The 26,946-nt window shown below is 39.6% G+C and overlaps 1 protein-coding gene and 1 long non-coding RNA gene across 5 annotated transcripts in view; one reads left to right on the top strand and one right to left on the bottom strand.

Moving 5' to 3' along the window:
• The window catches only part of LOC132124045 (piezo-type mechanosensitive ion channel component 2), a 141,585-nt gene that overhangs the window by 15,476 nt on the left and 99,163 nt on the right, over positions 1 to 26,946 (bottom strand). For 2 of the 4 annotated variants that reach the window (XM_059534798.1, XM_059534799.1), the window contains exons 23-39: positions 24,403 to 24,607; positions 23,455 to 23,556; positions 23,198 to 23,363; positions 21,033 to 21,276; positions 20,635 to 20,731; positions 19,671 to 19,836; positions 18,924 to 19,013; positions 18,341 to 18,462; positions 17,326 to 17,397; positions 16,729 to 16,832; positions 16,352 to 16,450; positions 14,856 to 14,976; positions 10,406 to 10,474; positions 10,159 to 10,325; positions 8,631 to 8,797; positions 6,086 to 6,226; positions 4,804 to 5,064 (exon numbers count right to left, since the gene is read on the bottom strand). In XM_059534798.1, the coding sequence (XP_059390781.1) occupies positions 4,804 to 5,064; positions 6,086 to 6,226; positions 8,631 to 8,797; positions 10,159 to 10,325; positions 10,406 to 10,474; positions 14,856 to 14,976; positions 16,352 to 16,450; positions 16,729 to 16,832; positions 17,326 to 17,397; positions 18,341 to 18,462; positions 18,924 to 19,013; positions 19,671 to 19,836; positions 20,635 to 20,731; positions 21,033 to 21,276; positions 23,198 to 23,363; positions 23,455 to 23,556; positions 24,403 to 24,607 (2,393 nt within the window). The remainder of the gene's footprint in view (positions 1 to 4,803; positions 5,065 to 6,085; positions 6,227 to 8,630; positions 8,798 to 10,158; positions 10,326 to 10,405; positions 10,475 to 14,855; positions 14,977 to 16,351; positions 16,451 to 16,728; positions 16,833 to 17,325; positions 17,398 to 18,340; positions 18,463 to 18,923; positions 19,014 to 19,670; positions 19,837 to 20,634; positions 20,732 to 21,032; positions 21,277 to 23,197; positions 23,364 to 23,454; positions 23,557 to 24,402; positions 24,608 to 26,946) is intronic. The other 2 variants (XM_059534800.1, XM_059534801.1) reach the window with 1 other exon arrangement.
• The window catches only part of LOC132124049 (uncharacterized), a 62,056-nt gene continuing 59,040 nt past the window's right edge, over positions 23,931 to 26,946 (top strand). The window contains exon 1 of the long non-coding RNA XR_009426706.1: positions 23,931 to 24,111. This is a non-coding gene — a long non-coding RNA (uncharacterized LOC132124049). The remainder of the gene's footprint in view (positions 24,112 to 26,946) is intronic.

Genomic DNA, 26,946 nt, shown 5'->3' with positions numbered 1-26,946 from the left:
CGGAGAACAACATCAGACGTGGATTATCACTATAGAACATCCTGACGGAGAACAACATCAGACGTGGATTATCACTATAGAACATCCCGACGGAGAACAACATCAGACGTGGATTATCACTATAGAACATCCCGACGGAGAACAACATCAGACGTGGATTATCACTATAGAACATCCCGACGGAGAACAACATCAGACGGGGATTATCACTATAGAACATCCCGACGGAGAACAACATCAGACGGGGATTATCACTATAGAACATCCCGACGGAGAACAACATCAGACGTGGATTATTACTATAGAACATCCCGACGGAGTACAACATCAGACGGGGATTGTCACTATAGAACATCCTGACGGAGAACAACATCAGACGGGGATTGTCACTATAGAACATCCTGACGGAGAACAACATCAGACGGGGATTGTCACTATAGAACATCCTGACGGAGAACAACATCAGACGGGGATTGTCACTATAGAACATCCCGACGGAGAACGACATCAGACGTGGATTATTACTATAGAACATCCCGACGGAGTACAACATCAGACGGGGATTGTCACTATAGAACATCCTGACGGAGAACAACATCAGACGGGGATTGTCACTATAGAACATCCTGACGGAGAACAACATCAGACGGGGATTGTCACTATAGAACATCCTGACGGAGAACAACATCAGACGGGGATTGTCACTATAGAACATCCCGACGGAGAACAACATCAGACGTGGATTATTACTATAGAACATCCCGACGGAGAACAACATCAGACGTGGATTATTACTATAGAACATCCCGACGGAGAACAACATCAGACGTGGATTATTACTATAGAACATCCCGACGGAGTACAACATCAGACGGGGATTATCACTATAGAACATCCCGACGGAAAACAACATCAGACGGGGATTATCACTATAGAACATCCCGACGGAGAACAACATCAGACGGGGATTATCACTATAGAACATCCCGACGGAGAACAACATCAGACGTGGATTATCACTATAGAACATCCTGACGGAGTACAACATCAGACGGGGATTGTCACTATAGAACATCCCGACGGAGAACAACATCAGACGTGGATTGTCACTATAGAACATCCTGACGGAGTACAACATCAGACGGGGATTATCACTATAGAACATCCTGACGGAGAACAACATCAGACGTGGATTATCACTATAGAACATCCTGACGGAGAACAACATCAGACGGAGATTGTCACTATAGAACATCCTGACGGAGAACAACATCAGACGGAGATTGTCACTATAGAACATCCTGACGGAGAACAACATCAGACGGGGATTGTCACTATAGAACATCCTGACGGAGAACAACATCAGACGGGGATTGTCACTATAGAACATCCCGACGGAGTACAACATCAGACGGGGATTATCACTATAGAACATCCCGACGGAGAACAACATCAGACGGGGATTATCACTATAGAACATCCCGACGGAGAACAACATCAGACGGGGATTGTCACTATAGAACATCCCGACGGAGAACAACATCAGACGGGGATTGACACTATAGAACATCCCGACGGAGAACAACATCAGACGGGGATTGTCACTATAGAATATCCCGACGGAGTACAACATCAGACGGGGATTATCACTATAGAACATCCTGACGGAGAACAACATCAGACGGGGATTATCACTATAGAACATCCTGACGGAGAACAACATCAGACGTGGATTATCACTATAGAACATCCCGACGGAGTACAACATCAGACGGGGATTGTCACTATAGAACATCCCGACGGAGAACAACATCAGACGGGGATTGTCACTATAGAACATCCCGACGGAGAACAACATCAGACGTGGATTATTACTATAGAACATCCCGACGGAGAACAACATCAGACGGGGATTGTCACTATAGAACATCCCGACGGAGAACAACATCAGACGGGGATTGTCACTATAGAACATCCCGACGGAGAACAACATCAGACGTGGATTGTCACTATAGAACATCCCGACGGAGAACAACATCAGACGGGGATTGTCACTATAGAACATCCCGACGGAGTACAACATCAGACGGGGATTATCACTATAGAACATCCCGACGGAGAACAACATCAGACGTGGATTATCACTATAGAACATCCCGACGGAGTACAACATCAGACGGGGATTGTCACTATAGAACATCCCGACGGAGAACAACATCAGACGGGGATTGTCACTATAGAACATCCCGACGGAGAACAACATCAGACGTGGATTATCACTATAGAACATCCCGATGGAGAACAACATCAGACGGGGATTGTCACTATAGAACATCCCGACGGAGAACAACATCAGACGGAGATTGTCACTATAGAACATCCTGACGGAGAACAACATCAGACGTGGATTGTCACTATAGAACATCCCGACGGAGTACAACATCAGACGGGGATTATCACTATAGAACATCCCGACGGAGAACAACATCAGACGTGGATTATTACTATAGAACATCCCGACGGAGAACAACATCAGACGTGGATTATTACTATAGAACATCCCGACGGAGAACAACATCAGACGGAGATTGTCACTATAGAACATCCCGACGGAGAACAACATCAGACGTGGATTGTCACTATAGAACATCCCGACGGAGTACAACATCAGACGGGGATTATCACTATAGAACATCCCGACGGAGAACAACATCAGACGTGGATTATTACTATAGAACATCCCGACGGAGAACAACATCAGACGGAGATTGTCACTATAGAACATCCCGATGGAGAACAACATCAGACGTGGATTGTCACTATAGAACATCCCGACGGAGTACAACATCAGACGGGGATTGTCACTATAGAACATCCCGACGGAGAACAACATCAGACGGGGATTGTCACTATAGAACATCCCGACGGAGAACAACATCAGACGTGGATTGTCACTATAGAACATCCCGACGGAGAACAACATCAGACGGGGATTGTCACTATAGAACATCCCGACGGAGAACAACATCAGACGTGGATTGTCACTATAGAACATCCCGACGGAGAACAACATCAGACGTGGATTGTCACTATAGAACATCCCGACGGAGTACAACATCAGACGGGGATTATCACTATAGAACATGCCGACGGAGAACAACATCAGACGGGGATTGTCACTATAGAACATCCCGACGGAGAACAACATCAGACGGGGATTGTCACTATAGAACATCCCGACGGAGAACAACATCAGACGTGGATTGTCACTATAGAACATCCCGACGGAGAACAACATCAGACGGGGATTGTCACTATAGAACATCCCGACGGAGAACAACATCAGACGGGGATTATCACTATAGAACATCCCGACGGAGAACAACATCAGACGGGGATTATCACTATAGAACATGCCGACGGAGAACAACATCAGACGTGGATTGTCACTATAGAACATCCCGACGGAGAACAACATCAGACGGGGATTGTCACTATAGAACATGCCGACGGAGAACAACATCAGACGGGGATTGTCACTATAGAACATCCCGACGGAGAACAACATCAGACGGGGATTGTCACTATAGAACATCCCGACGGAGAACAACATCAGACGTGGATTGTCACTATAGAACATCCCGACGGAGAACAACATCAGACGGGGATTGTCACTATAGAACATCCCGACGGAGAACAACATCAGACGGGGATTATCACTATAGAACATCCCGACGGAGAACAACATCAGACGGGGATTATCACTATAGAACATCCCGACGGAGAACAACATCAGACGGGGATTATCACTATAGAACATGCCGACGGAGAACAACATCAGACGGGGATTGTCACTATAGAACATCCTGATGGAGAACAACATCAGACGGGGATTATCACTATAGAACATCCTGACGGAGAACAACATCAGACGGGGATTGTCACTATAGAACATCCTGACGGAGAACAACATCAGACGGGGATTGTCACTATAGAACATCCCGACGGAGAACAACATCAGACGGGGATTATCACTATAGAACATCCCGACGGAGAACAACATCAGACGGGGATTATCACTATAGAACATCCCGATGGAGAACAACATCAGACGGGGATTATCACTATATTTGTTACAGTATTGGACACAAAAAGCTTGTTAACATTTTCACTGTTATTGCCCTGGAAATATTTCATAGTGTGAAATCAGCTGTTTTCAGATACTGGAGCAATACCTTAAAAATAAATAAATAATTTTTTTTAATAAATATTTCTATACATCTATTTCTGTATTTAAATACAGGAAAAAAGGAAACAAAAAAAATCATTAAATGAATTTTAAATAAAAATAAAAAAACAATAATAATTATATATATATATATATATACTTATTTCAGCAAGGATGCATTAAATTGATCAAAAATGACTGTAAAGTCATTAATAATGTAAAATAAACGATAAATGCTGTTCTTTTGAACATTTTTCTATTCATCTGTGAATCCTGAAAAATTTAATCTATCACAGTTTCCAAAGAAATATTGTACTTTGTTCATCATTGATAATAATCAGAAATGTTTCTTGAGCAGTAAATCATCATATTATTCTGATTTCTGAAGATCATGTGACACTGAAGACTGGAGGAATGATGCTGAAAATACAGCGGAGCATCACAGAAATAAATTATAGTTTAACACAGATTCACATAGAAAACATCTCTTTGCAATTCTAAAAATGTTTTTTATTATACTGAATTAATCAAATAACTGCAGCTCAATCTTGAGCGTCAGGTGTGTCTGAGGTCACCTGCTCCGCAGCAGTTCACTGGCCGTCAGCTGCTGGCTGTTTGAGAGCAGAACATCAGCGCTCTTCTCATCCGGTGTTTGGATCCTCAGCCTCCTTCCCTCTGTGTCACACACTGAGTCCAGGCCCGTGGCTTTACTGTAGGACGGAGGGATGTCTGCTGCGCCCTGCGTCCAGAGTTCGTGTGGATGCTCTCTCACAGCCTCCTCGACGGTGTCACTGGTGCCCTGTCGTGAGTACAGCTCAGTGCACTGTGTGCGGTCACTGCCAGAGGAACACAGAGCTCCGGTCAGAGAGAGCAAAGGCTGATCGCTGTAACTCAGGGAAATAACCACAAGGGGGACCGCCATCCCACTTTACCAGAACACTCGCATTAAACACTGCATCCTGACTATCTAGTTTTATTTAAGGATGTGAAACAGTAGAATACAATAACAAACAGAAGATATATTTATTTGTATATTAATGAATAATATATACACTTATTTAATGCATTTTAAAAATATACAAAATAATTAATTGTTTATATATGACAATATGTTATTTATATACAAGGAATTTCTGCTTCTATTAAAAAAAGAAGAAAAAGTGAGCTATGAGACATCCAATTCCAGTCCAAATATCCTAAAATTTTAATATAAAAAAATCTGTTCAGCTCTTTGTAAACCCGAGCATAACCTTATGAAACAGAAATTAATTCTCTGACTCTCAGATTTTGATTGTATTCCTCTCACAATTCTAATTATTTATTTTTTTACTTTTTGTTTATCATAATAATGAGACATAATCTTAGAATTGCAAGATGTAAACTCGCAATTAAGAGCTTATAACTTGTAAATATAAGATTAAAACTCAGTTTTCAAAATAAAATTCAGCATTGTAAGATGTAAACTCTGAACTGCGAGCAAAAAGTGAGAACCTTTTAATTTTTTTACATTTATTCTGTGGCAGAAACAAGAACGAAACATAATTGTGATATTTAACTAAAGTTTTTAGTTCTGTTTTAAATATTTATTTATTTTTACTTTTTACTCAGTTTACTCGTAGGAAAAATCACTAATAAATCATAGTCTGATCCACCATATATTATGTATATGATCTGTGTGAAGAGACTGTGTGTGATCAGAAGGTTCTGGAAACACAGTCTGTCTGTCATCACAGGGCTACAGTAGCCATCCACAGCTGTGTGTGAGTGTGTGTTAACAGCATAATAGAGTCACCTGCCTCCTGACCGGTAATGACAGAAAGGTACACAGAAACACAGGGCCGCTGTGGAGGCTCATACCTGGCTGCACTGTCTGCAGACGACGACTGCAGGTCTACACCGGACAGACGGCACAGTCTGGGTCGAGATCGCTGGCTGGTTTTGAGAACATGCTCACTGGTTTCCTCAGACTCAAACGGCACAGTGGATTCTGTGTACACACTACAGATAACACACAGACACAAACCAGATTCAGGATTCACTTACGAAAAATAACATGTTTTGTTGGATACTAATCTAAAGTGACAGTAAAGACATTTATAGCGTGACAAAATAATTCTATTTCTAATAAACGCTGTTCTTTTGAACTTTCTGTTCATCTGTGAATCCTGAAAAATAAAATGCATCACAGTTTCCACTAAAATATTGAGCAGCACAACTGTGTTCAACATTGATAATAATCAGAAATGTTTCTTGAGCAGTAAATCATCATATTATTCTGATTTCTGAAGATCATGTGACACTGAAGACTGGAGGAATGATGCTGAAAATACAGCGGAGCATCACAGAAATACATTACACTTTAACACAGATTCACACAGAAAACAGATGATTTACATTAGAATAATATTTCACATTTTTATAGTATTTTTGATCAAATTAATCCAGCCTTGCTGAGCAGAAGAGACTTCTTTCAGAAACAAAAACACATTTTTTGAATAGTGTAAATATGGTATATATCAGCATCATGAGTTATATCATTACATTTTATACCACCGAGGTTGGGACTATTTAGACAGCATATGTCTAGCCAATATTTATTTATATTTATCTTTTAATTAGCTGAGGAATCTGATGATTTGGCGTGAGTGTGTTGGTGAGACAGAAGGCTGTTGTTGAAATCTGGCACACTGAACCCTTGGCAAACACCTTATCTGCTGTGTGTGCCTTACACTGGGTGTAGCGAGAGTAAAAATAAGTCAAAATAAGACGTCCTGCAAAATAACAGTCTGCTACACTCAACTGAGCTGCTCATTTAATGAGAACAGTGTCTGATTTACAGTTCACAGTCACTAAAATGAAACGACAGAAGCTGCATTCACGAGAAGGTGCTGCTTAGGTCATCATTTTATAGACCAGTTTTTGTTTTTACTAGTAGACATCTAGTGCTGTTTTGAGAATCCTCTACAAGCTACTTTGAGCACGTATATAGACTACTGAGTAGCGTTGGGTATCGAAGACAAGATCCAGTTTACAACCGCTTCAGAAGAACCGTGGATTCAATAAGAAGCGAGCAGTTTATTTCCACTTATCAGGCATGCTTTAATGTGATCTTAAACCAATTAAGCGCAAGAGGATGCAAAAGACAACTCAATTTGGCACTTGTACACACAAATGTATGTTATAATTTCCTTGTAATCACAGTTGGTCTTTAGTAAAAACATAAACATGAGAAAGAAATTGCATGCGTGTCAGTATATTGGAACAGTGCAGTAGGTCTTAAAGTGACAGCAGCCTAATATTCCTGTTTCTGTAATCAAAGAGCAAAAGAAAATCACTCGCTAATCTTAACTGAATAACTTTTGTAACTTTAATCAGGATTAATCTATATTTTAACTATAAAAAGAAAACTATGCAGTGTCATTTTACATTTGATTACATCAATTACTGTACCTGAACTTTGTTCAGTTGTATTTATTTGTGCTATTACTAATTAATTGTTCTTATTTTATTACTGACTATTTACATGTCTATAATAATGTTTGAAATCTATATTAGTTTGTCTAGATCATTGGTGTAGTCATGCTTACTTTTGCTCAGGACTGTTTGTGTATTACGATGTCTAAGGATCAGTATATTTGTGTCTACCCACATGTTTTGTTGCTAGGAAAGTCCATCATCTACTGTCATGTTAGCTTCCCCTTTAACTGTGTCCTGTACTGTTGAGTGAAACTCCTGAGTCTTTGTTGTGATTGGTGCATTAAAGGGATAGTTCACCCAAAAAACTGTTGCTGGATCCCATTGATTTCCATAGTATGTTTAATAGTTTAAATGGGAATCCGCGGTGAAATAAAGCGAACAAACGCACAGTGTTTTACTGAAGTGAGCTGAAACTTCACTAAAAATAAAGTTCAACCACGCATGCCTTATACTTGAATCTGAAGGAAGGTTATGCAGCGACTGTATTCTTCCACAACCAGGCACTGCACAATAATCTGCGATCTTCAACGGCATGTTTATTGCTTGGTTGCTCGTCACTTATGTTATTTACCTACTGTATCATGTGTGAATCAGTGGGCGGGGCTACAGAATTAGGCATTGATATTCTTCAATGGAGGCGGAGCTTAACATGCAGGATATTCCTTTAGTACGATGATGACCTGTCATGAAATTCATATTTATCTGTAAAGCACTTTTCACCATGATATTTAGACCCCTGATGAAATAAATAAAAGACAGAATAAATATGTTTGATATCTAAATGTTTGACTTGGAATCGCTAAGAATCGAATTCAATAAGCAGAATCTGATTCACTATACACCCAACCCTGTTACTAAGCCTTTACTAAACACAATCTCTTTATGTCTAAACAGATCTAGAACACACTGAGTGGAGTTTCTTCACCTGGACAGGTTTTCTCTGGAGAGATCGGACTCGTAAGCCTGGCTCCGCAGGGGGCTGAAGTCCGAGTACATGTCCTCAGTCCTATCCTGGCTGGACTGGGTGGACGCTGGCCTGCACATCTGTCTCTGGTAGTACGTGTGGATGCTGTCCCGCGATGGAATATTCCCCTGCAGGGCAGCAGACGAGGGGTTAAACCTCAAGGTTTACAGTGCTGTCCGTTCCAAGCATGATGCTCATTATTCATGTGAGGTGTTATTATATGCTAATACTTATTCTGCATACGAATCCATGGAGTCATTTGAGCCCACAAGATTCAATTACACTTATGTTAACATTAGTTATATGCTATTATTACATGCTTGATTCCAATTGGTCAGTCGTGGCATTCTGATGCTGCCATCGTACATCTAAGTTATCGACTGTATTTTCTTTAATATTAAACTGTCATAGCGTTTAAGTGTTCATATTGTTGTCAGAACAATTGTTTTGTATATTGTACTAGATTATAAAATAATAAATAGGTAAGATTTAATAATGGTTGCTTCTCAAATCAATGTTTCATTTCTGTGCAAACTGTTTTTCTTCGCAGAAGCTTTACATTTAAACAGCTACTATAATATATAAACACTCAACATAAACATTTTTTGACTAATTATTTATGCATGTGGTAAATAGCCTTCCAGTTAGTGGGATAATGTAAATCCAGCTGGTTGTCATTGCTAAATAAATTATTTTTGCAATAACTTTACCTTTACATTATCCCTTACTAGTAGTACTTATGTAATATATTAAATTAGCTTTTATATATAAAATGTTTAGTTTTAATTTAAATTTTAGAGTTGTAGTAATTTTGTTATATTTTTGTCATTTTTATATATGTAAAATATTTATTTTTACCTTTATATTTATTTCAGTTTTAGTAATTCAGACTTATTACTTCAATTTATTATTAAGGTTTATTTTTATCTAATATTTCTATATCATATTTAATTGTATTATTTTATTCTATTTCAGCTTCAACTGAATTAGGAAATATTATTAGTAATACGTATTGTCTCATATTTAGTTATTATCTAGCTTTATATTAAGTTTCCAAAATATGGATATATCTAACCATTTTCACAACTATTCTACTGAATATGAAGTATTCCAATTTGTAGCCAATTACATATTTTAAAGCTGTATACTGTATTGTCAAAAAGGTGCAGTCATTAAAAAATTATTATGGTTATATTTTTATTAACTTTTTCTGTAGAACAATTCATCACATTAGATTTTTATTATTTTTTTTTTAATTCATATCTGTATATCATAATATTTTTTATTTTGCATGTTTTTTTAAGTACACATGTAGATTTTCTGCTATTCTAAAAAAACATAAATAGAAAAAAGATAAATAGAAAAAACATAAATAAAAAAGTAAAGATAATTATTTGTCATGTGCACCCAATAACTTATAATAAAATACAAAAGCATATGCAGGCCACTCTACAGCACTCTAGTGTGTGATTTCTTGTGCCAGCACTACCTTTTTGACCTCATGAGTGAGCATGCAGCGTTCAATGCGCAGGACGGTGGAGATATCGATGTGTTCCTGGCAGATGGAGTTAAGCCAGGTGGTGAAACTGTCCAGCAGTGCCAGGAAGAGCACCCAGGAGAACTTCACAATGTTAAACACTCGCTTCAGGATGTTATCTGGAGCACAGAGATATGCATATTGATGCACATGACAACTGTAAATCATAATAAGAGGAGTATTTGAAGTGTGGTCTAACCTGGTCCTTCTGATACCTCCTCCTCTGTAACAGCTTCATCCTGATCTTCTTCCTCAATGGCCACTTGCACTGCAAATGATGAAAAAACGTACAAGTTACAGCGTTATTACAATATAATAAGCAGATAATAACCTTTAACCCTAATTTGTTACACCAACTTTTTCAGTTTCAGATACATTATCAAAATGCTGGGAAAGCTATTTTTTTTTAAATATATTAACTGAATGTTTTATTGGCTCTAGCTGGCTCCTGAATCTGGCGAGGAGGTTGAAAATCTGTCCAGCCATCATATGGGATGAATTGACCGTAGCGAATGTAACACGGCCCTCTTCATCTCTCAGACACAAGAATTCCGGGGCCTGGAAGCCGCCCACCAGGAGGGAGCTGGCAGAGCGAGCCTCCATTTACAAACTTCAGCAGAGTGGGTTTAATGAGGCGCTTGATGTTCCCAGTAGAGTCGCACTCGTGTTTACAAAATGACTGTTAAATACCAGAGCATGTAATTCTTTGAAACAGAAAACTACAGAGCATCAAAACCAGGGCTGGACATCTATCTGCCCATCCATCAATCTGTCCATGTCCGTCCATCTATCTATCTGTCCGTGTCCATCTGTCTATCTATCTGTCCATGTCTGTCCGTGTCCATTTGTCTATCTATCTGTCCATGTCTGTCCGTGTCCATCTGTCTATCTATCTGTCCATGTCTGTCCGTCTATCTATCTGTTCGTCCATCTATCTGTCCGTGTCCATCTATTTGTCTGTGTCCCTCTTTTTATCTATCTGTCTTTGTCCATCTATCTGTCCATGTTCATCTGTCTATCTATCTGTCTGTGTCCATCCGTTTATCTTTCTGTCTGTCTCCGTCTGTCTATCTATCTTTCCATCTATCTATCTGTTTGTCCATCTATCTGTCAGTGTTTGTCTGTCTATCTATCTGTCCGTGTCCATCTATCTATCTGTCTGTGTCCCTCTGTTTATCTATCTGTCTGTGTCCCTCTGTTTATCTATCTGTCCGTCTCAGTCTGTCTATCTATCTTTCCATCTCCGTCTGTCTATCTATCTGTCCATGTCCATCTGTCTATATATCTGTCCGTGTCAATCTGTCTATCTATCTGTCCGTGTCCATCTGTCTATCTATCTTTCCATCTCCGTCTTTCTATCTATCTGTCTGTGTCCCTCTGTTTATCTATCTGTCTGTGTCCCTCTGTTTATCTATCTGTCCGTCTCAGTCTGTCTATCTATCTTTCCATCTCCGTCTGTCATCTATCTGTCCATGTCCATCTGTCTATATATCTGTCCGTGTCAATCTGTCTATCTATCTGTCCATGTCCATCTGTCTATCTATCTTTCCATCTCCGTCTTTCTATCTATCTGTTTGTCCATCAATCTGTCCATGTTCGTCTGTCTATTTAATTGTCTGTGTCCATCTATCTATCTGTCCATATCCATCTGTCCATCTGTCAATCTCTTTATCTATCTGTCCATGTCTATCTGTCTATCTATCTGTCCGTGTCCATGTGTCTATCTATCTGTCCGTGTCTGTCTATCTATATGTCCATGTCTGTCCGTCTATCTATCTGTCCGTCTCAGTCTGTCTATCTATCTTTCCATCTCCGTCTGTCTATCTATCTGTTTGTCCATCTATCTGTCTGTGTTCGTTTGTCTATTTAACTGTCTGTGTCCATCTATCTATCTGTCTGTGTCCGTCAATCTATCTGTCCGTATCCATCTGTCCATCTGTCTATCTCTCTATCTATCTGTCCATTTCTATCTGTCTATCTATCTGTCTGTGTCCATCTGTCTATCTATCTGTCCATGTCTGTCTGTCTATCTTTATGTTTGTCCATCTATCTGTCTGTGTTCGTCTGTCTAACTATCTATCTGTCCGTGTCTGTATGTCTATCTATATGTTTGCCCATCTATCTGTCCGTGTCCATCTATCTATCTGTCTGTGTCCCTCTGTCTATCTATCCATCTCTGTCTGTCTATCTATCTGTCAACCTATCTATCTGTCCGTGTCCGTTTGTCTATCTATCTGTCTGTGTCCATCTGTCTATCTATCTGTCCGTCTCTGTCTGTCTATCTATCTGTCTGTGTTCATCTGTCTATCTATCTGTCTGTGTCCATCTGTCAATCTATCTGTCTGTCTATCTGTTCATGATTGTCTGTCTATCTATCTGTCCATCTATCTGATTGTCCATCTATCTGTCTGTGTCCATCTGTCTATCTGTCCGTGTCTATCTGTCCATGTCAATCTATCTGTCAGTCTCCGTCTATCTATCTATCTGTTCATGTCCGTCTGTCTATCTATCTGTCCATGTCCATCTATCTATCTATCTGTCCGTCTCCGTCTGTCTATCTATCTGTCCATCTCGGTCTGTCTATCTATCTGTCCATCTCCGTCTGTCTATCTATCTGTTCGTGTCCATCTGTCTATCTGTCCATGTCCATCCATCTATCTGTCCGTGTTCATCTGTCCATCTATTAGTCCATGTTCATCTATCTATCTATTTGTTTGTCTTCGTCTGTCTATCTATCTGTTCGTGTCCATCTGTCTATCTGTCCATGTCCATCTGTCTATCTGTCCGTGTTCATCTGTCTATCTATCAGTCCATGTCTGTCTGTCTATCTATCTGTCCATGTCCGTCTGTCTATCTAGCTGTCTGTGTCTGTTAGTCTATCTATCTGTCCGTGTCCGTCTGTCTATCTATCTGTCTGTGTCTGTTAGTCTATCTATCTGTCCATCCTTCTATCTGTCTGTGTCCATCTGTCTATCTATCTGTTTTGTGTCCGTTTGTCTGTCCATCTATCTATCTGTGTACCTCTGTCTATCTATCTGCCCATGTTCATCTGCCTATCTATTTGTCTGTGTCAGTCTGTCTATCTATCTGTTAGTGTCCATCTGTCTATCTGTCTGTCCATCCATCTATCTGTCCATGTCCATCTGTCTATCTATCTGTCCGTCCATCTATCTATCTGTCCATTCGTCTATTTGTCCATGTCTGTCCATCTATATGTTTGTGTCTTTCCATCTATCTGTCCACCAACCATCTGCCCTACTGTCTGACTATCTGTCACTCCACCTATTTGTCTGTCCGTCCGTCTATCTGTCACTCCATCTATCTGTCCATGTCTGTCCTTCTATTTTTCTGTCCATCTATCTGTCTGTATCCTTCCGTCTGTCTGTCTTCCATCTATCTGTCCATGTCCGTCTATCTATCTATCTGTCGTCCATCTCTGTCATCAAGGAGTGTTTCCCCACACAATTTGTTTTTTATTTGAATCATTTTAATTTACAAAATCCAATATAACAAAGGAACTATCTATCTATCTATCTATCTATCTATCTATCTATCTATCTATCTATCTATCTATCTATCTATCTATCTATCTATCTATCTATCTATCTATCTATCTATCTGTCCGTCTCCGTCTGTCTATCTATCTGTCCATCTCGGTCTGTCTATTTATCTGTCCATCTCCGTCTGTCTATCTATCTGTTTGTGTCCATCTGTCTATCTGTCCATGTCCATCCATCTATCTGTCCGTGTTCATCTGTCCATCTATCAGTCCATGTTCATCTATCTATCTATTTGTTTGTCTTCGTCTGTCTATCTATCTGTTCGTGTCCATCTGTCTATCTGTCCATGTCCATCTGTCTATCTGTCCATGTCCATCTGTCTATCTGTCCGTGTTCATCTGTCTATCTATCAGTCCATGTCTGTCTGTCTATCTATCTGTCCGTGTCCGTCTGTCTATCTATCTGTCTGTGTCTGTTAGTCTATCTATCTGTCCGTGTCCATCTGTCTATCTATCTGTTTTGTGTCCGTTTGTCTGTCCATCTATCTATCTGTGTACCTCTGTCTATCTATCTGCCCATGTTCATCTGCCTATCTATTTGTCTGTGTCAGTCTGTCTATCTATCTGTTAGTGTCCATCTGTCTATCTGTCTGTCCATCCATCTATCTGTCCATGTCCATCTGTCTATCTATCTGTCCGTCAATCTATCTATCTGTCCATTCGTCTATTTGTCCATGTCTGTCCATCTATATGTTTGTGTCTTTCCATCTATCTGTCCACCAACCATCTGCCCTACTGTCTGACTATCTGTCACTCCACCTATTTGTCTGTCCGTCCGTCTATCTGTCACTCCATCTATCTGTCCATGTCTGTCCTTCTATTTTTCTGTCCATCTATCTGTCTGTATCCTTCCGTCTGTCTGTCTTCCATCTATCTGTCCATGTCCGTCTATCTATCTATCTGTCGTCCATCTCTGTCATCAAGGAGTGTTTCCCCACACAATTTGTTTTTTATTTGAATCATTTTAATTTACAAAATCCAATATAACAAAGGAACTATCTATCTATCTGTCTATCCATCCATCCATCCATCCATCCTCATGAGTGCTGAGGAAGAATATGATTGGTTCTGTCCAGATGTATAATCCTACCTTCCTTTTGGTTCTTCTTGCTTGTTCTGCCCTCCGTGTACCTTTGCCAGAATCGCCGTCTTTCCTTACTTTGCTCTTTCATGGCAGTTTTCGAGTCAGTTATCCAGGCATGATACACAAACTGAGAAGCAGAGGATCGTATTAGACAAAGATATGGACAATGAAGGAACCAAGTAAGGATAGTGAGCTGCTTTTGGGTTGGGTGTTTATATGCTATGTCTAACTATAGTGGTATGGTTTGAATCAGTCTTTGAGCCCAATTTAAGTGCCTCTCTAGTGAAAAACAAAGAGTCTTATACACATGCAGGGTATAAACTTGCACTCTGTACTGGTCCTTTAGCAGAGCCGATAAAACAGGGTGTTTTAGGAAAATTCCTGTCAATCAAAGATACCAACACAATACACAAGACAGGAAACCAGCTTTAGGGGATGTTTTGCTCCAAAGGACAGAAATTCTGATTGTGGTGTCAGGTCTCGTCCAAAGAAAGAATGATTACACTGTTCACAAAGGAGAAAAACACAGCCTTTGTTTAACTGGCACAACCAAACCCCAGAAAAACCTCCCAGAAAAATGTCTGCAACTCACATGCATCAAGGGCTGGATGATAAAGCTAAGAATATTATATCTTATTTATATTTTCACCCGTTTGATGATACTTCATTCTTATCAGATTATATGTCTGTATGTCTCTATCTATCTATCTATCTATCTATCTATCTATCTATCTATCTATCTATCTATCTATCTATCTATCTATCTATCTATCTATCTATCTATCTATCATCTATCTATCTATCTATCTATCTATCTATCTATCCATCCATCCATCCATCCATCCATCCATCCATCCATCCATCCATCCATCCATCCATCCATCCATCCATCCAATCAAGGCATGTTTCTCAGACAATTTTTTTTAATTGAATCATTTTCATTTACATGATCCAATATAACAAAGGAACTGTAAACCAGAGTTTAGAATAAAATTATTAATATGTATTAATAACCAATTAGTGACTGTACTTTAGAAAGTTTTAGAAATAAATCAAACTTACCAATTCTAACTAAATTTTTTTCTAGCTATTAAAACGTTCATACTTTCATACTAAGTAGGTAAAACCCGTCTAATAACAACTTTTGGAAACTAATTTTATATTTCCAGCAACATTACTTCATGAGTTTTTAATATATCACCCAGCCCTGAATGCTCCTGCAATCGGCAGCATAATACACTGCATTTCCTTGGCATGCAATGCACCGTATCCGCTCTGTTTACTCAGCAGCCAGATGATTGACGTGCAACTGTAATAATCAGCCATTTCGGCTCTATTAGCTCTCCGTTTACAAGTTAGAGCCATAAATACATGTATATTGTGCAACTGAAGAGCAGGAAAATGCAGTGGAGCACCATAGCCATCGATGCTCATATAGGACAGAGCTGACACATACTACAGCATACGGGAAGAGAGGAGATATATCAGGCATTGTGAAGTACCTTGGCTGCCCTGATTACATACTGCAGAACAGTTTTGGGCAGTTTAATGACAGACTTTGGTAAAGCCAGCAAAGCAGAGGCAAATTTTCGGATAGCTCTCTACAAGAAATGACAGAGCAGGCATGGGGTTAGTCAGGGTCTGCGCTAGTGCTATTACTGCTCTTCCACGCAGGAAGCGAGCAGTTAGTGGTCTGGTAAATAACGAAACATTGTTAAGTGCTGACGGAACAAAAGAAGAAAACACTGAAACATTTTCGTAACACAGAGCCATTTAGGTTAAACACGGTTTTGTGTGGGAACAACACATTTCAGCACAGTTATACGACTTAAAAGTGGGTGCGCATGCAGAAAAGCACTTACGTTTCTAGAATATTTACCTGGAATGCTGATCTTTTGGGAGGTTCCTGATCGTTTTTGTCCTCGTCTTCCTCCTCTTCCTCACTATCTGTCTCGAATAAGTAATAATTGCCACTTCGGACCACTAAAAGAGACAACAAATCACTTTTCTATTGAAGTCAGCACAATATGCATACCCACAAAGTTTTCTTGACATTAAAAACTATTAACATATATATATTTCTGTAAACATTTTGTTCGTTATTTTAATAAAATAAATATATTTATTTGTATTTTATTTATATTATTATTTGATATTATTATCATTAATACACAGAGTAATATGTTACTGCACAGTCATATTTAATTTAATTGAAATGTTAAGCAGAAAAAATGAAATATTTGAGTTCACATTGAAATTTCTTATAATCACAAGTTTGTATTTTAGCAAATCTGAGCTCAATCTATGGGGAGACATATGTGAGATTGTATTAAAAGTTGAGACATTAAAGAGATCTCCTCTTTCCCCTTTCAGATGTGAATTTGAGCTGCAATAATTAGATCAACATTGGGATCTTGTGAAATGAATAAAAATTATTTTATTACAGAAAATTAAATAATGAGCAGGAGACACTAACTGGATGCATGGTCAACCCAAGGCTTCCACCACTGCTTCCTTCTGTCTTTCTTCTTCTCCTTGCTGTTCTCTCCTGTAATGTGGAGAAATTGTTCTGTGAACCCATCACACGCTCACACAACACTCCTAAAAACATGAAAACCATTTCAAAGAGCGCACATTAACTCAGAGCTCTGGTATGCGCGTTTCATGTGTTTTAGGTTTGATTGCAATGCATTTAACACCGCAGTTAAACGCAGGCACTTGTGGAATTTCTGAACCTTCAGTTCACTGACACTGATGTTGGACTAAAGTGTGTGTTTCGACAAAAATACAGTCAAACGTGTGTAGGACAACACTCCATTTTTATTTGTATTTTTTAATTTATATGAATTAAGTTATTAATGTCTGGATTATTCCCAGGAAACATTTGTGTCCCAGTGACTTACTAACATTATAATTAACTGGATACTGAATTAGTAAAATTTGTGAATGTTTTTGGAAGAAGACTTTTCTCTTTGTCGAGGCTGCATTTATTTGATCAAAAATGCAGTAAAAACTGTGAAATATTATTGTAATGTAAATCATCTGTTTTCTGTGTGAATCTGTGTTAAAGTGTAATGTATTTCTGTGATGCTCCGCTGTATTTTCAGCATCATTCCTCCAGTCTTCAGTGTCTCATGATCTTCAGAAATCAGAATAATATGATGATTTACTGCTCGAGAAACATTTCTGATTATTATCAGTGTTGAACACAGTTGTGCTGCTCAATATTTCTGTGGAAACTGTGACACATTTTATTTTTCAGGATTCACAGATGAACAGAAAGTTCAGAAGAACAGCATTTATTTAAAATATAAATCTTTTATGACATTATAAATGTCTTTACTGACACATTTGATCAATTTAATGTGTCCTTGCTGAATAAAAGTATACATTTGTTAAAAAAAAAAGAAAAATAATAATTTGTGGTACTTTGGGCCTGAGGTGGGAAAACATGCTATTTTTAAGTTGTAAATGCTCTTATGTAAATATACCTTCATCGTCGTCCTCTTCCTCCTTGACTAGTGAGTGACTCTCCCCACTTTCCTGCACCAGAGACAGCATCCTCTCTTTACCTCTCTTAAACTTCTGCTGTCGGCTTTTGATGCGGTCCATCCTTAGAGAAACAGACGGAGGAAAGCGGAGAAGTTGTTATTTTGATTCCTCAGCCTGTCTGCTTGAGCTGACCTAATTTAGCTGTTCTCTTTAACACAATTAGAGTCTAATTGAAGATCAAGAGTCTTTATGTCGGGGCTTGTGTGGGTGTGCAGGAGGCACAGAAACAGCCTCGGTCTTGGCAAGCCTGAGATATCCTGCAGATGTGACCTACTAACACACTGTTACAACTCTACCGCTCTTCTGGAAAACACTGGTTAAACAGCGGCTCTCAGGTGCTAAATGTGCAGGATAAATGATAGGAAACACTGTGACAGAGTAAATCAATAAGCAGCAATCTATTTGTTCCATTTGTGTGTGTTCATGCATCAATCAGCGCATGATTTCATAGGACTGCGTGAAAAGGGAATGCAGCAGTTGGCAACGAACAATGAAGCATTGTGAGTCCCACACTGAACTCACTGTCTCTTCAGCAGATCCATGGACTTCTTCTCTTCTTCTATTCTGGCTTTAACCACCTTCACAATGGTCGCCTGAAACAACTCCGCTCCTCTGACAGACAGACAAAGAGAAACAGAGACACAAAACAAAGAAACCACAGTCTGAATACGTCTGGAGTGCTCTCATCATACAAAGTATTACATTTTGAAATATGAAACAGCTTCAAATGAAGCAGAGTCATAGACTCTTTGTAGTGCTTTTTTATCTTCATACATTTATTTATCATTTCATTTGTTTCATAAAAGCTGTCATGGTGTCTTTTACTGTGTGACAATTAAGAAGATATTCTTTAGAAGTTAAGTTAAAAATAACAAATTACATAATAACCAAATATAACCAAATCGAAAGTAAAAAAAAAAAAAAAGTTTTATTTTAGCTACCACATTTCTTATTGTAATTTTGTTTAACAAAAATTAAATTAATAAAAATATTAAGACATAAAAAACTATAAAAAGATATAAAATTAAATAAAATTAAAAAATACAATTAAAAAATAAAATAAAATAAAATAAAATAAAATAAAATAAAATAAAATAAAATAAAATAAAATAAAATAAAATAAAATAAAATAAAATAAAATAAAATTAAATTAAAAACTATAATAGTAAATCAAAGGTACTAAAGCAACACTGGTTCGATGATTACACGCAGGCAAACATGAGAAGCGAATGAAAGCGAACAGCAGTAGCTGAGGGCATGTGTGTGTACCTGGAGGCGAGGACCTGAGAGGAACGGATGTCAGCTACGACGTGCAGGAAGTAGTAGCTCATGAAGACCCTCCTCTGCAGCAGCAGAAAGGCGAAGCAGATGCTGTCCCAGATGATCCCGGCCTCGTCACTCGGCAGCTCACACTGTTTATTTGCGTTCTGCTCCGCTGCGAGAGAATCATCACAATCTAATCAAGCTCTGCTGGACACTAGAATATTACAATTTTGGTCATTAAAATTAGTTAACTATTGATGCTTATAAAGCTTTTCAGTCATTTATTTTCCAATTTTATAAGTGGATTTTTATACAAATGGTTTTCTCAATCTGAGTGGTGCATCATTTTCTGTAGATATGCAGTCTGAACATACAAAAAACTAACAAAATATACTTTATTCATTGAGTCTCAGTGGACAGTTCATACAAAAAAAAAATCATATTTGTAGAAATGTGTCATTGCATCAGCGTCTCATCAATGGATGCTCTGAAGTGAATGGGTGCTAAACAAATATGTGGCTGGATTTTGATTTGAGAGACAACAGGAGATGCACTTTTTCACTGGAGGAAGTGTTATTATGGATTAGAGACTCTAATTCTGACGGCACCCATTCATTGCAGAGCATCCATCGTTGAGACACTGATGCAATGCTACATTTCTCCAGAAGTGACGAAGAAACAAACTCAAGTATATCTGGTATGACCTGAGGGTGAGGATATTTTCAGCTGATTTTCATTTTCGGATGAACTATTCCTTTAAAACTGTTTTAATTTTTAATTCCCACAATTAATTGCGATTTTGATCGTTTGATCTGAACCTATTTAACAGGAGAATACAGAAAACTGATGATTTTTTTTCACTTTTAAGACTACTTACTTCCCCTTCTAGGTTAGTTTTACGTTAGATGATAGTTAATGAAACACATCTAATAGTTTTCAACATGAAAAAGAAAATAAAGGCATAACTTACGCTTTGAATATCCTTGAATAGTGCAGGCCAGACTGAATAACTGGATCAGCCAGCAGTGATTGGCCACCAGCGCTTTAATATATCCACACGCCGCAATCTGAGAGCCGAGAGAATAAAGACACAATCACAACCTCACATACTGGATGACCCTCTCTGAAGAGCATAGAAGTGAGATATTTCCTCGGGTGTGCATGTGCTGTGTGTAATTATTCACGTTTTCACACCCTCTGAATTCAGACCCACAAAAATGCAGAGCGCTATGAACAGAATTATGATTTATGTCGGCCCCTGGCTGTTCGAGACATCGCTCAAGCTCATTTACAACAGCTTTGAATGAAGTGAACTATGACTGAGTTAGCATTGAGTTATGGATTAAAGTGGATTTATGAGATACTCACTGAGAGAATGTTTTTCATGGTGATTACGAAGACGTTGTATGCTATGAGGAAGTCCCAGTAATGAAGGATGCTTTTGATTGGCTTCAGTAACAGCTCGCCCCCAAAGATCAAAAAGTAGAAGCAGGCGACCAGGTATCCCATACAGAAGATGCTGATGCGTGTGGTGCCCGTGATGAAGATGATGGTGAGGACGAACCAGAACATGTAGCTGAACATGATCACCTTCAGCATATCCAGATACGACCTGCAGGGAGGACACAGACAATGAAGAGCGGAGACAGTAAAAAGTTTGTATTTATGAAATAAATGTATACTTTTGTTGATCGAGGATGCATTACATTGATGAAAAGTGCAATTAAAGGCCTTTATTATGCGACAAAATCTTAAAATTTGGAATAAATGCTGTTCTTTTGAATTTTCTGTTCATCTGTGAATCCTGAAAAATAAAATATATCACAGTTTCCACAGAAATATTGAGCAGCACAACTGTGTTCAACATTGATAATAATCAGAAATGTTTCTTGAGCAGTAAATCATCATATTATTCTGATTTCTGAAGATCATGTGACACTGAAGACTGGAGGAATGACGCTGAAAATACAGCGGGGCATCACAGAAATACATTACACTTTAACACGGATTCAGATAGAAAACAGATATTTTACACTGGAATAATACTCACAATTTTACTGTATTTTTGATCAAATAAATGCAGCCGTGGTGAGCAGAAGAGATGACTTTCAAAAAATCTTACTGATCCCAAACTTCTATATGGTAGTATATATATATATGGATCATTATTATTATTCACATACTGTATATTTACTCATTTTACAAATTTTGGTCTAGTCAGACTGTTATCAGAGGAAAATATTGTCTTTTTCATAAAGTTCAAGAATGCGGTGATATGATGATATTTGCTAGGAAAGACAGTTATGAGCCATTTTTGCTAATAACCTCCAATCCCAAATCTTTCTGCGTCTAAAGGCAGCGTTTCCTCAGAATGAACCTGTAACACATTAGCAGGTTACTTAGACTTACTGGAATCTGTATAATGACAAAGAAGTGGAAAAACTGACTGCAGAAGTCTAAAATATGATCAGAGCATCAGACAGGCGTCATTAAAATCTCCAAATTCCTTCATCACCATCATCGTTTCTAATTGTTTGGACTGGCTGAAGCTGGAGAATCACAGTGGTTTTTATACAGCTGATGGATGACTCGCTCAAAGATAAATGATCTAGAATCACTTTTCATCATCTCGTTTTTCTCTACCTTAATAAGCAGAGGAAGCTCAGATGATCCCGAGACCACAAACTAAGATTGCAGGCTTGAAACATTAGCAATGTAATCACGACTGAAGCGTTTTCTGCCTCATACTGGATGACAGAGAGAGCAATCAGAGTATAACAGTGTTTTTCTTTGAACTGTTAGTCTGCATCAACCCTTTTTTAAGATGTTTTCTCCCATGTTTATAATTCTGTAATTCTGCTGCTTGGTTTCAAACATTTGTTATTAACAGAAACTGGCAGTGGTGAAATAACCGCTGGTCTATGTGATGCTGAGAGGAAAACAAAAGGAATACGTATCATTAATGCTGTTTCTGTTTTGAAATGGACCTTCAAAAGAAGTATTTCAAATGAACAAAGGGTGACATGAATGGGTAGATATAAGAATGGAATATAAATATGCTAAAGGGTGATGCGCTGAAATTTTGGCTACTGGAAAATTTGTTTTAGAGACCTAAAATCATAGAGAGAAACAGTGACTGATTAAGTGTTTATTTTGTGACACAATGTGGATAAACAGATAAACAGTGGACACACGTGCTGGATTAACAACACTGATTTCTCACTTTCAGTCGAGACTTTATTATCAATTAAAACTTAATACAAATAAAATTAAATAGTAATTTAATAAATTCAGTCATTTATTTAATAATTTATAATAATTATATTATAAAAAATAATAATATTAATACAGATATACAAGAAAACTACTTTAAGTTAAAAAAGGTCATTTTTGATTTTGGTTTTCAACCAAGTGCATCTTGAATTTTCGTTTCAGTTTTGGCCCAGAATTCTCACTATGGTGCATCACTTATACTAAATATATATGGAAATCGATTTCTTCTAGTTCTTCTGCTGTTTGTGTGAGATGTTTACCTGCAGTGGATAAAGTCGGGCACAGGGTTGTGCTGGCTGAAGCTGGCAGCGTCCAGGTCTCGACAGATCTCCACATTATCACCCGCCAACAGCTGCACGGCCGTCACGCTCTCCTCCTCAAACACACGGCCCTGAATCGACGCACACAGCAGCAACATGAAGTCATCTGCAGAGAGAGAGACAAAAGATCAGGCAACGTGATGAGAGAGCGTTAAAGCAGAGCTGGGGAGCGTTAACACAGATTCAACATTACTCACAGAGGAGGAAGAGGGAGTTGGGTTTGGTGTGGAAGTCGGGGAAGTAAAGCCACTTGATGACGTTTGAGTCCATGTTGGAAGACGGCCGTCTCCACGGATAGTCTGAACCAGAGGAGAGATATTAATGAAATTCTGAAAAAAAACAGTCAAGGGTTGTCTTGAAGACAACTAAGAGTGAAATAGCTGTTTTCTTAAAGGAATACTTCATCCAGAAATTTGAAATGACCTGAAAATCTACTCACCCTCAGGTCATCCCAGATGTAGATGAGTTTCAGATTTGTAGAAATGTAGCACTGCATCAGTGTCTCATCAATAAATGCTCTGCAGTGAATGGGTGCCGTCAGAACGAGAGTCCAAACAGGTGATAAATACATCACAATAATCCACAGCACTCCAGTCCATCAGTTAACATCTGGAGAAGACAAACGCTGAAATAAATCCAGCATTAAGATGTTTTTAACTCAAATATGAGTCTATAATCCATAATAACTCTTCCTCCAGTGAAAAAGTGCATCTCCTGTTGTCTCTCACATCAAAATCCAGCCACATATTTGTTTAGATCTGTTTAAACGCTGCTGGATCTGTGCAGATTTCTCTCCTGATTCAGACCAGAACACTTTTTCACTGGAGGAAGTGTTATTATGGATTATAGACTATGTATTTGAGTTTAAACCCTCTTAATGCTGGATGTGTTTCATCTTTTGTCTTCTCCAGATTTTAACTGATGGACTGGAGTGTTGTGGATTATTGTGATGTTTTTATCAGCTGTTTGGACACTCATTCTGATGGCACCCATTCACTGCAGAGCATCAACTGATGAGACACTGATGCAATGCTACATTTCTACAAACCTGATGAAGAAACAAACTCATCTAGGATGACCTGAGAATGAGCACATTTTCATTCATTTGTGAACTGTCTCTTTAAGCAGACACCTGTGTGACTCACCTGTACAGGCCGCAGGCGGGATGCCGATGCACATCAGGTACTGGAAGGCTAACATGCAGGCCAGGAAGCAGCAATACTTGGACCAGACGCAGGCAATGTCTTTTCTCCTCCGCTGATACATCACCGCTATCAGACCGAACGCGTGCAGCATGGCATAGAAATCCATCCGCTGGCCAATCACATTCACCGCTAACAGAAAACAGGTCTGGAGGAGCAACATTCAGCCACAGGTTTCCAATTAGGACAATAATGGGTGCGTTTGATACCATCACTATACACAAATAAAAAATCAATACCATCACGTAACCCTGATCCATTACCTTCACACTCTATTGTGGTTTATATATCTCAACAGTGTGTTAGCAATCTGAGCTTCAGATGATAATCCGCCTCACAGACAGAGAGTAAATCATTGTCTGTACAAAACCAAAATCAAAAGAGAGAACTTGATTCCCCTTCAGGAACTTGAGCTGCATCGAGAAACGCTTTGGGATGCCCCTGCGGGACCACGTTCTGAAGGACATGTAAAACAGCCCAATAGAGCAGCGGGACTTCACGAGTAGGGTGATGTGAGCAACCAGGAAGTATAAAAGCACATCCGGCAGACGCGCAAGTTAGCTTCTGCTTTTCAGTAGCGCTCTGTGTATGTGTCAGTCCTATTTACTGTTGTCTGTCAGTCACAAGCATTCATTCATGCCTAAATCAGTAAAGAAATCATTGTTGTTTGTTTAGGAGTGGAGCTCGAGGGGGCTGATTGTAATGACTGCAAGCTGCTCTCATTGTGTGTGCTCTACTCTCGCTTGGCTGTGTTCGATGAGAGCAGCCAGGCTCACGATCCCACTGGCAGTGGTCCCGTTGTTGCCGAGGCACACCATAGACTGTTGTCATGTGGATTTAGTGGAGGGATCTGAGATGGACTCGTCCTTTTCTCGGTCCTCACCCACTAGATCCATGGCTCCCTTTCAAGGATCGGAAGCCCATGCTGTGGTTTCTTCCCCAGCGAGAGAGAGCCAAGCACTCCGTTTATCCTCTTCTGAGGAGGTGGATATTATGAGTGTTGAGACAGAGGAGACTGTGGACTCGTCACCACAGTCCCTCGCCTATGAGGAGCTCATGGAGATTGTGACTCGTGCTGTAGCCAAATTAAATATCGATTGGCCAGCTAAGAATCAGGATTCTCGTCCAAAGAGTAAATTAGATGAGCATTTTCTGAGGATCCATATCACAGCCTTCACGACGGGGCCTTCCGTTTTCCCCAATCTCCATGCTGAGGTGTCAAGATCGTGGGAGAAACCGTACTCATCCCGTATTTACAGCCCCACAGTCGCAAACTATTCCAACATCGTGGGGCTGAATTATAAGAGGATATGGGGCGATGCCGGTGGTGGAGCAGACGCTTGCAAGCTATCTCTCCCCATCCGTAGCATCATCCCTGAAGGCCCCGAAGCTTCCCTCCAGGATCATTAGACTGACATTGAGTCTGGTTGGGAAAGCTTATACGGCAGCAGGTCAGGCTGGCGCATGTTTGCACACCATGGCGATGTTGCAAGCATACCAGGCTGAGCTGCTAAGGGACCTGGATGACAAGGGGGAGGAGGAATCCGACGTGGTAGCCAAACTGCGTTGGGCCACAGATTCGTCTCTCCGGGCCACCAAAGAAACAGCCAGAGCTATTGGCCGTTCTATGGCAACTACGGTGGCCACGGAAAGGCACCTATGGTTGGTAGGGCGAGAGCGGGGCATCTACGTCGAAGAATCTGTCCTCATCTTGCACTTCAGACAGATTCTTCCACGTAGATGCCCCGCTCTCGCCCTCTGGCCTTTCGGCGACGCAGTTATGCAGTCGTTGATATGTTTCAGGAGGCGGCGAAGCAATCGGTGGCATTCCAGCGTTTCCTCCCTCATTGCTCCCAGGCCCATCAAGCTTCTCATACTACCAGTCTCAAAAGCAGAGTGTTGAAACCCGCACCCCTCCACAGAAAGATCGGGGGTTGGGGCGACGCTCTCACTTGGGTTCTTCTTCCGCCTCTCTCTCTCTCTCTCTCGAGAGCGTCTGGGTTTTACAGTCGTAACTTCATCGTTCCAAAGAAGGATAGAGGGTTGCGTCTGATCTTAGATCTCCATCTTCTGAACTTCACTATCAAACGGCTTCGGTCCAAGATGCTCACTATCAGGCAAATAGTATCTCAAATCCAGTCTGAGCACTGGTTTACATTTACATTTATTCATTTAGCTGATGCTTTTATCCAAAGCGACTTACAATTGCTATATATTTCAGAGGTCGCACGCCTCTGGAGCAACTAGGGGTTAAGTGTCTTGCTCAGGGACACATTGGTGTCTCACAGTAGATTTGAACCCGGGTCTCTCACACCAACGGCATGTGTCTTATCCACTGCGCCAACACCACCCTGTTTGTTACGATAGATCTCAAAGACACTTATTTCCATGTTTCCATCCTTTCTCAACACTGGAAGCAATCGGGGGCGAAGCATACCAATATCTAGTTCTTCATTTTGGCCTATCACTCTCACCCCGCACTTTCAC

Source organism: Carassius carassius, chromosome 42, assembly GCF_963082965.1.
Source record: "Carassius carassius chromosome 42, fCarCar2.1, whole genome shotgun sequence".
NCBI classification, from domain to species: Eukaryota; Metazoa; Chordata; class Actinopteri; order Cypriniformes; family Cyprinidae; genus Carassius; species Carassius carassius.
This window is presented reverse-complemented; position numbering and strand designations above follow the sequence as displayed.